At 36.2% G+C, this 18,331-nt stretch overlaps 1 protein-coding gene across 7 annotated transcripts in view; it reads left to right on the top strand.

The window, feature by feature from the left end:
• Window positions 1–18,331, top strand: part of LOC134824928 (uncharacterized) — a 33,184-nt gene that overhangs the window by 11,388 nt on the left and 3,465 nt on the right. For 2 of the 7 annotated variants that reach the window (XM_063836938.1, XM_063836936.1), the window contains exons 6-11: window positions 9,495–9,661; window positions 10,160–10,288; window positions 15,855–15,914; window positions 16,357–16,500; window positions 17,559–17,603; window positions 18,177–18,302. In XM_063836938.1, coding sequence (XP_063693008.1) covers window positions 9,495–9,661; window positions 10,160–10,288; window positions 15,855–15,914; window positions 16,357–16,500; window positions 17,559–17,603; window positions 18,177–18,302 — 671 coding nt within the window. The remainder of the gene's footprint in view (window positions 1–9,494; window positions 9,662–10,159; window positions 10,289–15,854; window positions 15,915–16,356; window positions 16,501–17,558; window positions 17,604–18,176; window positions 18,303–18,331) is intronic. The other 5 variants (XM_063836940.1, XM_063836937.1, XM_063836939.1 and 2 more) reach the window with 5 other exon arrangements.

Below are 18,331 nucleotides of genomic sequence, written 5' to 3'. Positions count from 1 at the left end.
AGAGTGACCACTCCATAAGCTATCGTTTCATTAATTTACCAAAACAAAAAATACTGTCTTTAAACTGATGTAGTAGTCGATTTTTATTTTGTATACGTAAATAATATAAGTGATATTAATTACTTGGATAATTGAAGTTGGAATTCGGACCAAGCTTTGTGGTGATGAATGTGATGGTGTAGTTTTCTGTGGTGATGATGGAAACGAAGTTGTCAACAGAATCAGTAATGTCGTAGTTCATAGCTCCATAATCTAAAAAATAATTTTAGCTAAGGAAGATGATATTGAAAAGTTGTGATTGGAAATCCAAAGACATTCTCCCAAACCACCTCCGTCTAATACTAAAAGCATAGCTCACGAGTGAATGATAGACAAAATCTTAATAACAATCCCCGCAAATCATAGTTTGGTTCGTGCGCACTAAACGCACTTTGAAAACCGAAACGCACTTTACGCACGAAAAATTATTTTTAAAACGCACTTTTTAAATCTGTTTCTAACAAAATCAGTGCGTGGCACGGAAAAGGTGGAGAAACTTGTATTTTTTCACGGTTAATCTGCGCAATATCAGTGCATTGAGAAGCTGTGCAGCTGCCGTGGTAGTTCTCTTTTTAACATACCTTAGTAAGATGTAGGAATGAAGAATTTGTATTTGTAATTTGTTAACCTGTAATGTATAGCAGGACGCACCGTAACGCACTTTACCGGACACTTAAACGCCGGCAAATCTCACGAACAAACGCACTTTTCTGGGAAAAGTAACGCACGAACCAACTATGCCGCAAATGGCATTTAAATTAAAATTCCTATTACTTGCCGGTTTTATTTTTCGCCAACTTATATTACCTAGTCAAAGATGCAAAATATAAAGCAACCTTTTTACGATTCTTCTTCATTTAAAGTGAAATTTAAACGAACTGTTATTGTTATAAATATACATTTGGTGAAAACTTCAAAAGACGGGACTTGTAGCGGTTTACCGAACATCAACAACACGAAATTAAGTCTTGGAATCTCAGTAAGAGCGATGCTGTGAAAACTTTTAACGATTGAATAGAACATCATCGTTCTGTAAACATTAAATTGAGTTCATGACGTACTTCCCGTCTGTTGATGTGTTATTTATGTAATTCCTATAAAGAGGAACTACAACTCACAAGCGCCCTGTTTAGTCCTGGAAGGGATGTTGGTATAATCAATAGTGATAAATCATAGTAATAATAAACTTATCAATATTTGATAAATAATTAATTTAATAATAACCACCGGTCTAACTGCAAGAAAGATCCGGGACCTGTGCTTAAGCTACTTTATAAATTTTATCGCCTCTGCGGCCAACAGAATTAATAGAGAAATAAGAATTAACTGATGCTGGAATTTTTTAGTACGAGCCCCAGTGTGCACGTGACGATTTAAATGGCATAGTCACCCCGTGCCGGGCATTATCTTGTCTTTATGGTTAAAAGATAGTCCTTTCTCCATTGCGTTAACATTATCTGCAGGCCTCTTAGGCGAAGTAATTGCCCTCGTAGTGGTCGTTAGGATAGCTCCAAGGATGGTTGTGATATATGTAAAATCATTATTTACTGAATGAAGGAATTTGATCGGACAGAATCTGTGTTGGACCTCCTTCTGAAAATTATGATTTTGTATTATTTTCCGATCGTTCGTCAGCCTCGCGCAAAGCTACTGGAGAAATTATACCCCAGCAGACATGGATAAGATCATTGCATTTAATCATAAGATGATTTTTATGTAGTGGGACCTGATGGGTGTCTCTTACAGTCTTTATAAAACTTTATGAAAGGTCTAAGATAGTCGTTAGGATAGTTCTAATAACATAAATCGTTTCCATATATATAGTTTTTCAGGAGCCTTTATACGGGGCTAAAAACTAAGACTGAAGTATTTAAGCCTTATTTTACGTAGTGTGAGTTTTAGTATGTGACTGTTATTCTAAAAAAGTGTTATCAGAGACAATACGAAGAGCAATGTGCCTAACGTTAAAAAACATAATGTGACCTGAAAGTTGACATCAGATTGTAATTTAAAAATGAAATTATTTATCTTTGCTGAAATGCGTTATTTTGCAATTAATACATCAAACTTGGTTGCCCACATTCAACATTAACTCAAACTAGTTAAATACAATCCTTTCTATCGTATTAGATAATATAATTGACAGTGCACATATTATGCTATGAAGGTTGGGTTAAGTAGTTGGTGGAGGGGGGGGGGGGCGCTGTTTAGGAGTCAATAGTTTATAAACTAAAAAGGTGGTACGTTTTACTTCTCCTCTGTAGTCTGTGATCTTGACAATTGAAAACGACCTCTTTTAATTAAACAGTTAAACGAAATATTTCGGATATTTAAGACACTGAAAAAAGGCCATTTTTTTCCAATTAGCAGGGATTGAGTATAAGATTGCTCTAAAGCTCTAACAGTGTTCAAAATTCAAATGCTTCAACAACATAGCTCCAGACTATATCACCAATTAATGCAAGTTCTCATGTACATGTTCATGAGTAGATTAGAGGGCTTGATACTGACTCTTGGATTATGAGTTATTTTTTCCTTTCACCCTTTTGAAAAAAAGGCCAATACGTGAAGGTTACGATGGAGGTTTTTGCAGAAAAACGTGGATTTGGGAGATCCGCGTTTTAGGCGGGTATGAATAAATTGAATATGGTGTCGTTCGTATGTTACCAAGCAACGTAAAAGTGCGCGCGCGCGAGGATTGCTGGCGGAGATGTGATGTTATTGATAGCCTGTGATCTATGAATGCGCGGCGACTGTGTTTTATGTATTTGGTGATGTACGTTAATTTCCTATTAGGTAATACGCCCAATTTGTACGTGGCACGGCGTAGTGTATTGATGTGTTACACGAGTATGTTTTACCTTTGCTGATTTAATTTCTTGTCCTTACAGATACAAGTTAAGTTCTACGGCAAATTGAACTGAATTTCAAGTGTTTCCGTATTTGAAGCATAATTTATCAATATTATTATTCAGAAGTGAAGTGAGTGATTGGAGTTATATTAAATGTATAGTAAAATGTGAAATGGAAATCTAGCGTCGCCAAACGAAACCACGGGCGCACATTTTGTTGGCTATAAAGCGATGTATAAATTTCTAGTTATTATTATTATTATCTTCATTAACTATTAGTATATTATCAATTATGGAAAGAAAGGATAAAAAGGTTTCCATCGTTGATAATTGGTTCGAATTTTAATGTTTATTTGCACAACCTATGGCTTCGAATCTGGTGCAAGGACTTATTAATCACATGAATCTCAATAATTTGGTTGGAAATCATACGTTGAATCAAAAAGCTGGCACAATTTCAGATCATGCTCACACAATTTCAATATTGAGGACTGGACGTCATGGACCCACAAAAGAAATCAGAACGTACCTCGGATACAAAAAGCTTGCTCAACAGAGGACAGGGACGTGACTGTTCAAAAATTTCATTTGCCATTCTCCGTCCCGGACCCATCATCGAAGATGAGGTACACGTCATCGGACCTGCTTATCTGTATGAAGACTCGTGACCGGACATCGCTTTAGTCAGAGAGCCATAAACCTGTACTTTTCGCTAACTTAGAGGGGGCTATTCACAGATGACAGCGAGGTTCCTGGTGAGAGGCAAATAACAGCGTTTCCCGACGAAGGAAAGTCACTAGGAAGGATCGCTGAATGCCAGCAGCTGTAAGTGGAACTTCCCGCTACACCTCAACAGAAACTCCCCCGAGGATTCGTGACGGCAAGTTGAGCTTCATTTTATTATGACAACGAACTGTTGAAATTCGGTTACTAATTCATATCATCATATAATATCTTTATGGAACATGTTCGAATGGGAATTTGGATGATTGGCAGTTAAATTATTATTTTCGCACCTGTTTCTCTTTCGATAAAGATGTGACGGAGTTAAATTTCAATGATTTTTAAATTTTAAATTTAAAAACATTCTTGCAGTGCACTATTTATTTATTTCTCTATTGATGTATTATAATAGTCAAGACGTGAGTGTTAGAGCTCTCGTTGACAAATATATGTTTAATCCTGTTTAATCCTGTTTATGATAGAGATTCCTTTTGAATGTATTTAATAAATTGAACTCATTGTCAAAATAATATTGAGAGATTACAGTACAATTTACAGTAAAATCCTCCTTTCATATTTCATTTTCTTGTGCAGCATATTCTTCAAGTCAATATTTCTGATTTTACAAGATAAATCATCTCAACTGTTTATATTCGTTGTAATCTCATCATTGATAAAATGATGCGATATTTGTGTGAGTTTTCATTTTATCTTTGATCGGTCGTGATGGATATTTTTAATGAGATAAAGAGTGACTATCAAAGAATACTATTAGTTTTCTCCTTTTGACCACGGTCATTCTACCTCATTATCCCACCTAGAGCAACGAGAGACCTAACAACACCAACCATGATGCTGGGACGGCACTTCACCGTCACAACTCCTGGAGCCGATACCACTGAATATAGAAATTCACTTCAAAACACCATCGACAACATTACCAGTGAAACGATCACCTGCTACACTGACGGGTCACTCACAGACTCAGGATGCGGGGCTGGCTATATCATCACAACTGACAACAATAACACCACCCTTGAAGAAAGATCATTCAAGCTCCCTGATTATTGCACTGTTTACCAAACAGAGCTCACCGCCATCATTGAAGCTTGCAAATATCTCTCTACCTATACCAACACACATATCATCATATGGTCCGACAGTCTCTCATCTATACAAGCTATTTCTGCGCTTTCAACGCGAAGTAGAACTACAAGAGACTGTTACGACTCTCTTAATGCACTCGGATCCAACAACACGCTAGAGATACGATGGATTGCAGCACACATCGGATTGTGGGGGAACGAAAAAGCAGATGAGCTGGCCAAGCTTGGTACAACCAGTGAATCCACTTTGAAGTGTCCAATTCCACAATCCTACATCAAGCGTCAAATCGACAACAAAGTCAACAGACTGAATCAGGAAACTTGGTTAACTGACGGTCCCAGACACACCAAACTGACACTCGGCCACAAGCATGCCAAAATCATCAAAAACCTCAACACTACACTCAGCAAAAACAGACAAGATTACAGAACTGCAGTTCACCTCATCACGGGTCACTGCGGCTTAAACAAACACCTTCACACCATTTGCAAATCAAACACCAGTGCTTGTCCTATGTGCGGCGACGGAGAGGAAACTGTCTCACACTTCCTTGGACAGTGTCCAGCTATTGCCCAAATTAGAGGTCAATATTTCCAGGACTACTACCTCTCTGTCAATGACATATTCGACAACCAACACATCACCAGTCACCACAATTGTCAATTTCGCAAACCGCACCAAACGCTTAATTGTGCCGGAAGAGCTGGATCAGACCGGGGTGACTTAAAGTATTAGCTCATATGCTGTCTCGTCTCGTTTTACTTTTCCAAACCTAGCTGGCATTTAAGCGTATCATTTTAACTCATATATCATCTTACACCATCCTCCACCAATCACTCTGATTTCACCGGCAACCTTCCCCAAGGTTGCCACACCCCAGAGGTAGGCAGAGCATCTCAATGCTATCCTCTCGTGGGCTATCTTGGCCCAGCCTCTCTTAAAAAAAAAAAAAAAAAAAAAAAAAAAAAACGGTCATTCTAGTATTATTATAAAAACACTTAAAAGTCATATCTTTGATTAATGTTCTTAATACTAAAATATCAGTATAATTCAATAATTCAATAAATGTTCTAATCATTTTAAAATAACATAGCAATATAATCAATACTTTTATTCAGATTCATAAATTGTCCGTTATTTCAGACGATGAGTTTTTTTTCCTCCATTTTTCCCCCCTTTTTTTTCTTCTTTTAAATTTGGTTTTTATAATTGTTTGCCTCTTTTAAAAGTTTGTATCTTTAAAACATAACAGTGTACGTAATAATCAGCAAACATAATAACGATACTAGTGTCTATTAATACCTTATTCAGAATCAGCCTAGTAGGACAAGTATCCGTTAACAAGACACCTTACCCCTACTCTGGCGGGATCTGAACAGTTTGTGTGACATGAAGCATCACTGCAGTAGTTGTAGTTACTGTCTAACACTGTACATCTTGTAAAGTTGTGTACTGGTACTGTACGTCCATTGCTGTTATGTTCACAAGTGTACTGTGTTTCATTAGTAACGGTACAGTTAGCTTCGTCCTCTCCGTTAACACAGTCCTTTTTTCCATCACATATATAATATGGTGGTAAGTAGTTTACTATTCCTGCTCTAAATGGAATGTCACAATACATACCGTAACTGTATCCGTTACAAGAGCCTCATCTTCACATCGGTAGTCTGTATCACACTCATCATTACAGAGTTTGTTGGACGCTATCTTTTTCCCACTCAGCATAGTCATCATTTCGCTGCATCCCTCTTCATCTAGTTCTGTATTGACACAGTTAGATTGTCCATTGCAAATTAATTGACCGTGTTCTAATGTGTTCCTGATTCTACCCAATCTATTCTTACACAGAAATCCTCCACAAAGAATTTTCCCATTTGTTATCTCCACATTAAATACTCTAAGGAGGTAATTACTGCAGGCCTGATAATAGTGCGGATCATCTGAACATAAAGCTGACACTCTTTGCAATTTTTTCGTCCAATAATGTTCCTCTGTATTGTGACACTTATAGAGCGTGTGATACCTCGTTCTCAAACATACCTGTTTCAAAAATCCTCCGTCTTCTGTAAAACTGCACGATTCTGCAAAGTGTTTTCAAGAGAGACACTCAATAAGCTAACGTTTCCATGAATTTATCCAAAACAAAAATTACTGTCTTTAAACTGATGTAGTAGTCGATTTTAATTTTTATACTTAATAATATAAGTGATATAATTACCTTGGATAATTTCGGACCAAGCTTTAACATTGTATGTGCTTGTGGGGATTGGTGTTGTCGTAGTACTCTGTGGTGATGATGGAGAATCTGGTTTACCAAGTTTCAACAGAATCAGTAATGTTGCAAGTTTCATAGCTCCATAATCTAAAAAATATTTTAGCTAAGATGATATTGAAAAGTGATTGGAAATTTTAAAGACATTATCTATTCCAAATCCCCCTCCGTCTAATCTAAAAGCAAGCTCACGAGTTAAACGTAGACAAATATTAAAACAAATCCCCGCAAATGGCATTTAAATTAAAATTCCTATCACTTGCCGGTTATAGTTTTCGCCAGGTCCTGAACAGCTTAGTCAAAGATGCAAAATATAGAGCAACCTTTTGACGATTCTTCTTCATTCAAAGTGAATATCAACTAACTGTTATTGTTATAAATCTACATTGAAAAAGTCAAAAGACGGACTGTAGCGGTTTACCAGAACATCTAAACATCCAAAACTAAGGCTTGGGATCTCAGTAAGAGCAGATGCTTGTAAAAATTTTAAACGATTGAATGGTACATCATCGTTCTGTAATATTAAATGGTGATCCATGACGTACTTCCCGTCTGTTGAAGTGTAATTTTTGTAGTCCCTATAAACTTATAAAGGAGGAACTACAACTCAACAAGCGCCCTGTTTAGTCCTGAAGGGACTGTTGTATAATCAATAGTGATAAATAATACAAGGTGTCCCAGAAGTAACTGCCCACACGCAACCCTTTAATAACTCACTTAATTCTTCTTAGAATTGCACAGAAATTTCAGAGATTATAGATATGAGTCAAACTTAGATTTCCTGAAAGTTTCGTCAAATTTAATTAATTACAGTGGGTGTGGCACGCCACTCCCTCTTTTTCACTATTGTCACCATAAAGTGAGAACGCTTTCAGCTAGGAATTTCAAAGTTTGTAGAAACTTTTAATACCAAATAGATGATTTTAGAAGAAAAATTATCTTAAATAATTTTGTTAGCTCGAACACAAGAGTACAAATTGTACACATTTTATTACAAATTTTGTGTCTTATTATTAAGTATTATAAATTTGGGACTAAAAGTTTCGTCTCATCAAGCTGATTACGATTCTGTAAAAATTATTTCAAAAAAAAATCTGATACTTTTTAAGTTATAGGCATTTGAAGCCATTTTTGACCCTTTTTTACATGAATTTTACTAAGATCTTTGAGGCCAGATTTCATACCTTAAAACTCAAAATTGAGAGAAATCCTGTTGCAAAAAGTTGGATATGATCATCAGCTACACTCACAAGAATTTTTGAAGCGATATCTTATGACCTGGGTGATTGGTAAAATGTACAACTTTAATAATAGGCAAAAATTTCAATTTTGCTTCTCTCGTCCTTGTTCGGTCTGTTACTTCGTCATTTATTGCTCAATTCTATAATCCTTTTAAGGGCTTCTTGTACGGGTTGTACATAATGTTCAGTAAATAAATCAGCAAACAAACTTTTAAAATGACTGAATTATCGGTATTTCAGTGACAGACTTCTCAAAATTTAAAAAAATTTCCAAAAAGAAAATTTTTTTTTTCGAAAGTGCGCACTCTCAAAAAAATTTTCAATGTATCAAATCTTATTGTTTTATCTATACTCTCATAATATGAAGTCAAATCCCGAATCTCGGCAAAAAAGGTTTTGGTGTATGTCCCCTTAAAAGGGTCATAACTGTAACTCGGTTAAATTGTGAAATTGTTCAAGTTGGTTGTAACCAACTTGAAATTTTGGGAAAGCACTTCAATTATCAAACCAAATGTGTCTAGAAACTTTGAAGTTCTTAGCTGAAAGCGTTCTCAATTTATGGTGACAATAGTGAAAAAGAGGTAGTGGCGTGCCACACCCACTGTTATTAATTAAATTTGACGAAACTTTCAGGAAATCTAAGTTTGACCCATATCTATAATCTCTGAAATTTCTGTGCAATTCTAAGAAGAATTACGTGAGTTATTAAAGGGTTGCGTGTGGGCAGTTACTTCTGGGCCACCCTGTAGTAATATTTAACTTAATAATAATTGATAAATAATAATAATAAACACCGTCTAACTGCAAAAAGCATCAGGACCCATTAGGTTAGTTGATAGTTCTAATAACATAAATATAATTCAAGTCTCTCTTTTCATTGTCAGATACTAGTTACCAATTACCATCATCGAAAGATTAAGTTGATCTTACTATATATAAAGCGAGACGATATTATATATATGTATATAATATGTATATCCGTACCATTTTACTGACACCACGGCATCAACTTTAGCACGAATTTCCGCAAAAACCGTAAAAGATATACAACCTTAACTTTTTTGACTGGTTCAAATGCGTTAATGGGCTTCAAATCAGCATGAAAAAATAAAAAATTGGCCAAGGAATAATAATTTTAGTGCCCAAAATTTGTACCTCCAAGTGGTGTCACTTTAGGGTTAGACGGGTTCCTGCTAGTAATAATAATTAATTGTAATAATTAATTTTAATATTATCTGATAACAAAGAAACATCTAACAGGTAACCACTCGGAGGTAAAACAGAGGAATAACAACCCGCGATCACTACACGACCAACACTCCGTTAACAATCTGTACCAGTCAGGTGCTGGTAGTAACAACACGACTCTTAACAGTTCTACTACCACTGTTACTGCACTGGACGATAGTGCCATGTCAAATAGTGCGGTGAGTTATTTTAATTAATTATCATGATTAAGGATCATAATTAATTATCATAATTATTTAGTGATTTCGTCAATTATCTGATTATATTTAAATATAAGGAACGCTTCATTGTTTAAATTTTAAAAACATTTTTTGAGACCACGTAATCTCAGCAACCCAAATTGAAATTTTAGAAACTCCTAGAATAAACATAATATTATCGAGTAATAAGTTTAAATAACATTTATTACATAGTTTATAACATCCCTCCTAATAGATGTAAAATCCGGATTGGAATATTATTTATGAGTCGCATAGTTGAAATGTTATCTTGGGTAAATTTCTATTGATCCCGTTTGATGCGACAAGGAAAAGGCTCTTATCAGGAAAGGAATTATTCGACGTTTCAATGTGACAACATCCCTCCTATGTTATAACACACATAATCCCTGCGCATGCCGGAGTTATAAGTTTATAACATTGTGTTATAAGTATAATAATATATAACATTATGACCAGGTTGGAGAGGATTACGGTAGTACGTGGGTACGGAACGGTTCATTAGACTCTGCAGATAAGGGAGGAGAAGTAGTGTTGTTTGATAAAAGGAACCCTACAAGACAGTCAGATGAGGGGTACAGCTCACAGGTGAGGGGTACAGATGAGGGGTACAGCTCACAGGTACAGGTGAGGGGTACAGATGAGGGGTACAGCTCACAGGTACAGGTGCACTGTCTTTATTTGTACTTGTTATTATCTAATTAACTGTGTCCTTGGAAACACAAGGAAATGTTTTGTAATTCGTTTATAGTAAGCCGCAGCACATAGGCCTGTTTCACGATAGATGATTAGAGGGAATACCACATTTAAATCACATTATTGTATGACCAATAATTGATCAATAATTGATCAATAATTGACCAATAATTGATCGTGTACATTGTGCATCTAATGCATTTATATATAACTAAAGCTTCTCATCCTACCATACAACTTTACTTGCTGTAACCAGAGCTCACCAGATTAGCAGTGTTTCATTAAAACCAGTCAGCAGCTGAGTCCCTGACCTACATTAAGAGTTTATTGTGTTCTACTGCCCTAGTAGTAGTAGTATTGTGTTATGAAACATGATCTTAGAAACCACACTGCAAACAACGTGGCTCTATCACTCCTTCTTCTAACGTTATATTCGTTACATGGGAAATTACTGGCGTGAATTAAGTGTGTTACTGGTTTAAGCTTGTTACTCTGCGTCATGTCATGACGATCTTGTTAAACAAATGTTGTGTTAATTTTCTAAACTGAATCGAAAGTATCTACTCTACTACAGATTTATTGACTGTATGCAATATGGTCTGTGCTAAGCTAGTGTGCTTTACAGTTAGCTTAATCTTAATGCTTCTCAGCTGTGTCACTATTACAAGTAATGTAGATTACAGAATCTGAAATCACAACTTATGACTAGCAGGAACACGTTATATTATACATGGTCTTTGCGATATTGTAGATTGCGATAACATCTAACTAACGCTTCATTACACTGGGCAAGTTGTGCCACATACATTTCTAACATCTTCCACTGTATCACTGGAGGAGGTTTATATCAAACCTGTGTTTCATTTGTTTAAATGTTTTATGAAATCCCACAGACAAAAGTTAAATTCCAACACCGATACACCGATACTACGATCAGTTGTTGTACACGCTACAGTGTGCACACTTTTTTTTTTTTTAATTTTTTATCTCAACTCTTATTTTACTTCGGACATTCCAACAGCCACATTGTTACACAAGTGTGTAACCAGCCAATTACAGGAAGCCGAAGGATTCAATTATACATTAGGCCAGTGACGGTTAAGGTAGTGTGTACCATACTTTCTTCGCCCGAGACTTTGCTGCAATGGGCAGCTCCTCATTTAACCCTCACACCCGATTTCTCGAGTATTTGGCTGAGTGGACCGGGGGGCTGCATAGACCACTCAGGATCCTTAGCTGAGCGTCGACGACGCTCACCCCACGGCTAGTGACAGAGTCGGGAATCGAACCTGGTACCTCAAGCAATACCAGGCCCGGATTAACCAACTGAGCCACTAAGCCTACAATACTACATTCTACACACAAATCTACACTCACTGAATCACTTGTCACTACCCGTCAAACATTAGTCTCATTAAGTTAACTGTAGATGTGATGAGGACGACATCATTACCATTATTGCAACTCTGTGATACCCCGCTCTGGTACTGGTGTATCATTATTCATTAGGGTTCGTTCACATATTACGTAATCAATATTTTAGCAATTTTTTTTCAGCCGCGCGCTGAACCAGTCAAGGTTGTTAAATACGTATTAGGAGGGAATACGTATTGGAATACGAATACGTATTAATCCTCGAAAATTGACGTATTACGACGTATTCTTTATTCAAAAAATTCAAAAATTCAAATATGTTGAGGGGACTGAACTTTAGAAAATGGTCTTACATTTTTATAATTGCGAGATCGTTTTAGGAGCAGCCTCTAATCTCTAATAGTAATTAGTAATTACTGACGGCTAACAAACTGAAAAATTAATTCCCAGACCGGAGTAGTGCACTGTGAAGCTGACTGATCTTAACGAACTCCTCGCTCTCTAGTCTCTCAACATCAAAATCATTAAATATGTATTAATATGTAATTGATAATTTCGCAAAAATGTTAGCTTATCGGATTATCCATGAAATTTGATTACAAATTTAAGTTATCTGTATCATGTATAACTGCACTCCTTTAATGCATGATCAATGATGAGGGTGGCGCGCAGCTGTAATGTTTAATTTTGACAAATCAGCGTATTACGGCGTATTATGGCGTATTCGTGGACGTTTTTAACAATCCATAGAAATTACCGTATTACGGCGTATTACGACGTATTCTTTATTAAAACCGAATACGTCGTATTCTTTCACGAAAATTTGACGTATTTAACAACCTTGGAACCAGTGTTATGTTGCTAAGTAAAAATTGTGTATTTTTGTACATTTTTGAGTGTAAATTAATTTATTAGTTTATCACTTGTACACATATCACAAATTATTTTATTATAATAAAACCACTTCTGTGAAATGGTTATTTTGAATTTAAATATTTGAACTAAATATGAATTGATTGTGGGTATAAAATAAAATTTTGTTTTACTAAAAAAAAAGAAGTTGTTTTACTGTAACCCCGAAAGCTGGTATATATTATCTAAAGTAACCTTGGTTACATCCCGTGCTGTTTCGAATATATATTTAGATTTATATGTCCAATATCGAGTGCAAAAAAGTCTGATCTCCGGTACTGATGTTACACTTACATGATCTCCGACGTGAGGATCTCCGAAGTCCGATCTGAAAGTTGGATCTCAGAGCCAAAAAGAGGAACCTAAGCCTTGGTTCCTCTCTTTAGGAGTCAAACAGGAAATTCGGTGTTATCAACTCAAACTCGGATTCGTAGCACAATTGAAAAACCAAAGAATAAAAATCTTTATCTTAAAATTAATATCAGGTCGTATTCGATTCAGTGGCCCAAACTCCAGTAGGTTACAAGACTTAAGTTCGAGGAACACTTTGATTAAGCATGATCCGTGTCTAGTTGGAGTTTGAATCGAATATTATGCAATAGTTATCTACTAATCACTCCTAAACTGAGCGCTTGAGCGTTTTAGAGTCGAATCTCGAACCCTGCCATTCGGCCAAGTAATCTTAATTTAAAGTTCTAGAATTACAGTTCTAATATTCTATTACTAATGTAGTAGTGCCCTAGATAAGATCTCGAGGTAGCTGTAATAACAAAAGAGCTAGCCAGTAACCACTTGATTAAAAAACGAGGAGACGAGGGAATGGCACACAGAAAACAGAAAATTTGTATCTGCGAGGAAATTTTTAACTTTCTGGATGTGGGCCTCCCCCCTCCGTAATCAACCGTAATCAAGATCCACCCCTTCCCCTCCGCTGATTACGTAATATGTGAACGACCCCTAAATAAAAAATAACAAAAATAAAATATTAATCGATGCAATTTCGAATTGCACAGAAACTGGCTTACCACAAGTAGTCATGCACAGTACAATTGGCAAAGAAAAATTACGCTTTTTATTGTCAAAGATTAAAAATCTGAGGCAGTTGTGTTCATTACCATGTTTGTCAGCTGCAAATAATTTGCTACGTATAGAGAGGGTAATTAAGCGAGATTTTACGAAATATACTACTTGTTACTGTATTAGTACATGTATATTTGTGATGGCAAAATCAAATATATTATGGCACTAATGCCTATTCTGCTGTTAGGAGACAAAATCATTGAATCGATTTAATGATCGAATTTAAAAGGCAATTTGAGCAGGTGCTTGTTCACTGGGCCACGCTCAGCCTGCCATTCCGCCGAATTTTTATTCTTTATTACATGATTATGAACATTATAGCCGGGGTCCCCAGTTAAGTGCTTGTAGATTAGCTAAAATCATAGTGATATTTAAATAAAATGACATTATAAAGTTTGTGAATAGGTAGCAATTAAATGCAGGTGGCTCTGCCAACCACCTCCTTTATAGAAACTTAATAGTCAACCCCATGCAGTAGAAATATAATGGCCTCTAATAATGATTTCGCAATATCGACCATGACGTCACGCTCTGAACAGGTTCCTGACGATTTCGTTTTTCTCGAAACCACTTACAGTAAAACCCCAATTTATTAATTTCTTATATTCTTTTCACGCAAACTGTACGGTATCCACTAACACCTTAGAAATCAAATGGATAGCTGCTCACATCGGATTGTGGGGTAATGAAAAAGCAGACGAGCTGTCCAAAATTGGCACAACCAGTGAATCCACTTTGAATTGCCCAATTTCACAATCTTACATCAAACGCCTGTCTTAGTTCGCCTCTCTCTTCCACACTCAACCACCACTTAAGCGTTCATCTATGACACACCCCACAACACTTACCATCATCCTTGATTACACATCTTGATTCCACCAGCATCCTCCCACAGGACTGCCATACCCCAGAGGTAGGCAAAGCATCCATATATGCTATCTTCTCGTGGGCCAACCAGGCCCAGTCTCTCTTAAAAATATAACAATTTTTTAAAACTGTACGGTGAATCGGGTTTTTAGTGTATGTAGGACGTTAAAAACGGTTTGTGTGGGGCATGATAGATTTTTGAGCCTTAAAGTTGTCAGAAATAAAATGGTATTGAAACACAATTGGTTGGACACAGCTGTAACTTTAAGTCGAAGCTGGAAAATGAAATCTACGTTACACAGAATTTAATTAATCAGCAATTATTAATGATGAGTGTCAACATTATATAATATTATTATATGTCTCTCTCTCTCTCTGTTCTGGTCAACGGTTTCTGGCCTCTTACTATAAAGAAGGAGGCCCTATCACCGTGCCCACAGAATGCAACTCCTGCTAGCTGCATTCCAGGACTCCCAAAGTATATACGAAATCATACAATAATAAATATCAATGCAACAGACCTCTGGAGTCTTGAAGCTGTCACTACCTGTCTCAGAGCAAACCCACTTCGGTTGTGGTACTTCGGTGGGCAGACAAGGGACTTCCGAGCAAGGTCATCTCCTGGAATTGGTGCTATTATTAGTTTTTCCTGGGATTGGGTTATTTCCTGATGTTGTTTCCTGAAATTGTGTTATTTCCTGATGTTAAATATTAGTAGTTTACCCAAAAAGATCTTCCTTGTCTAGTCTTTTTGACTGTTCCACAAATTTTATGATGTGGTTGAGTTTGCTGTTGATAATTTCCTCCATAATTTCCCTATTATTATATGTATTCCAACCCCCCCCCCCCCCCCCCCCCCCCCCCCGTAATCATTTGGGAACCCCCTTACCCCTCGGCTGATTACGTAATATTATTTGAACGACCACTTATTAGAATTTAAATTTAAATCAAATTTACACAGTATTTAAATTTTGATACAATAAGACTCTTCAGTTGCAGTATGGTTTGTCATTTGTAGCTGAAGAATGTATGTAAGCTGTTGAGGACACGCTATATAATTGGATTATTGATATCCAAGGAATTTATGTTAGATTATGACTATGTTAGTTATGAGATCGGGGTTTATGTTCGTATAAATATAAAACCACAATATTATTAAATTGGTAAGTGATGACAATGTGGTGATAATGTGGTGACAATGTGGTGACAAAGTTCTATATTTCAGAAGATGTTCTCCGTGACACCTGGTGACATTGAGCTACGTCCCATGACTACACACTCTACAGTGAGTAACTTATTGATAATACACAATATACTACATATAGTAGTAGATCAAGTACTAACAACCACTAGATCAAGTCTTAGACCGAGTACAAGTACTAACAATCACTAGACATATTATTAGTAGACCAAGTACTAGACCAAGTAGTACTGTATTAGACCAAGTACTAACAGCCACTAGATCAAGTCTTAGGCCAAGTATAAGTACTAACAATCACTAGACCAATTATTAGTAGACCAAGTACTAGACCAAATAGTACTGTACTAGACCAAGTAGTACTGTATTAGACCACGTACTAGACCAAGTAGTACTGTATTAGACCAAGTACTAGACCAAGTAGTACTGTATTAGACCAAGTACTAGACGAAGTAGTACTGTATTAGACCAAGTACTAGACCAAGTAGTACTGTATTAGACTATTAGACCAAGTACTAACAGCCACTAGATCACACTGTTTCAGAACAGTGCAGATTCCCACGTGTCCCTCCCTGGCATGGTAGATGAGGACTATGTTGCTCCAGATTGTCAATACCCTCCGCCTCAGAGAATGTACCATTCTGTTTACGAGAACAAGAATGTTTCCTCCCAGGTAATTAACTTTATTAGCTTATAATTGGTTAATTGGTTAATTGTTTTTTAATTTGATCGTTTTTTGTAGTTATGCATTTGTAAAGGATATGACACAGTTTGAGTAAGCACAGTAAGATAACCATTGTTATTTTGTACTCAAACTCGAATAAAGCCAAGTAGCGCACTCAAAAGCATATTAACTTCACAATGTGTCACAAGCTCTTCTCACTGATGAAACGTTCCACATTCCTATTATTCCTTATATAGTCATGTCAAATATTCCTAGTGCATTAGCCGCATGGTAGTTGAGTAGTTGATTGCTATGTAGACCGAGTTGATCTGGATACCAGTGGGGACACGTGACGGTTATTTTAAAGTTTTAACCAATCAGCGATCACCTGTGACAAATGAAATCTCAGCATTCTTGTCACGTGTCCGATATGTGCTGTCACGTGTCCGATAATATGTGCTGTCACGTGTCCGATATGTGCCGTCACGTGTCCGATATGTGCTGTCACGTGTCCAATATGTGCTGTCACGTGTCTGATATGTGCTGTCACGTGTGAGATATGGTTCACCTCTCTCCACCAGTATCCAGACCTATTGAGTTTGAGTAATTGCATGGCTTGTGGGGGGGGGGGGCTGTAAGCATTGTTGTGCGCAATGTCGGAGCACTCAAACACAAATTTCAGTTTAAAATATGGTGGTGTTATTTTATTCAATCATTGTATAGTAGCTTGTTGTGTAATGTGTAAGGATTGTGAGAATGTGAGTGCTATCATTTGATGGATATTAAAAAGGAAATTGAAAATATGATTTATTATGCAAGCGTCTTTGGTTCGAGAATCAAGATGCATTTGATGAAAACACAATGTATGGACATTGTTAAAATATGAGATATGCATGGACTTTTGGTAAAGATTCGGGTATTTCACATTCACTCTATTACTAAAAAGTAAGGCGTTGACATATTATACGTTTTACATTTACAAGCTTAGTTATAATCGATGTTTCTGGTACAAATTTTAAAATAAAATTTGATAAAGTTAAAATAAGAAAGTTACATTTTGTTTGCAGGAATCGTACTGTTTAGCAGAACCAGATATAGTATTTGCAGAGTTTGTAAGTTTCAGCAGCGATAATACAGTTTACACTCGATTTAGCATTACCCTCGCAACTTGCATGTGGGATTGATGTGTTTTTAATCATAATATGTGTATGTTTATTGACACAATGCAATATTATATCGATTTATTTCTTTCTTATCCTTTTATATTATAAATGATAGTGGTATTACATGATATATCATAATCGTAACTTGTAACAGTGTAACTACACTCCACTAATGTTACATGCAATCTACAAAAGACAACTTAGCTATGCATGGTCTGATGGTCTGCTCTTCTAATTTATTTATTATCTTGATTTGTTACGCAGGAGAGTTTACACTTTCAGTATTCCTGATGTAACATACAAAATGTTTATTTTACAGTTAATTACCGCACCAGAAAACAACAACCAACTAATTTTAAAATGTACACCTTGTTTATCAAGCAACCTTCTGATTGTACAATCTACATTTACACAATTATACACACAATCATACATATTACATATTACATATACTACTATAAATTCTAACACATTGAATTATTAATTATGATTATTAACATGCTGATTATATATTAATTCCAGATGAACGCCAGGACAGGATTTAACAACCCCCTATATGATGACACCCTGTTAGGCAACCCTACTAAAAAACACAATAAAACCAACTCTAAGCCTAAACCCTCCGCTATCACATTCTACGACACTCAGGTTAGTTCTAATCCTTCATATTATGGAGC

This window comes from Bolinopsis microptera, chromosome 13, assembly GCF_026151205.1.
Source record: "Bolinopsis microptera isolate Bmic1 chromosome 13, MBARI_Bmic_1.0, whole genome shotgun sequence".
Lineage (NCBI taxonomy): Eukaryota > Metazoa > Ctenophora > Tentaculata > Lobata > Bolinopsidae > Bolinopsis > Bolinopsis microptera.
The sequence above is the reverse complement of the archived record's forward strand: the minus strand, read 5'-3'. Positions and strand labels throughout refer to the sequence as shown.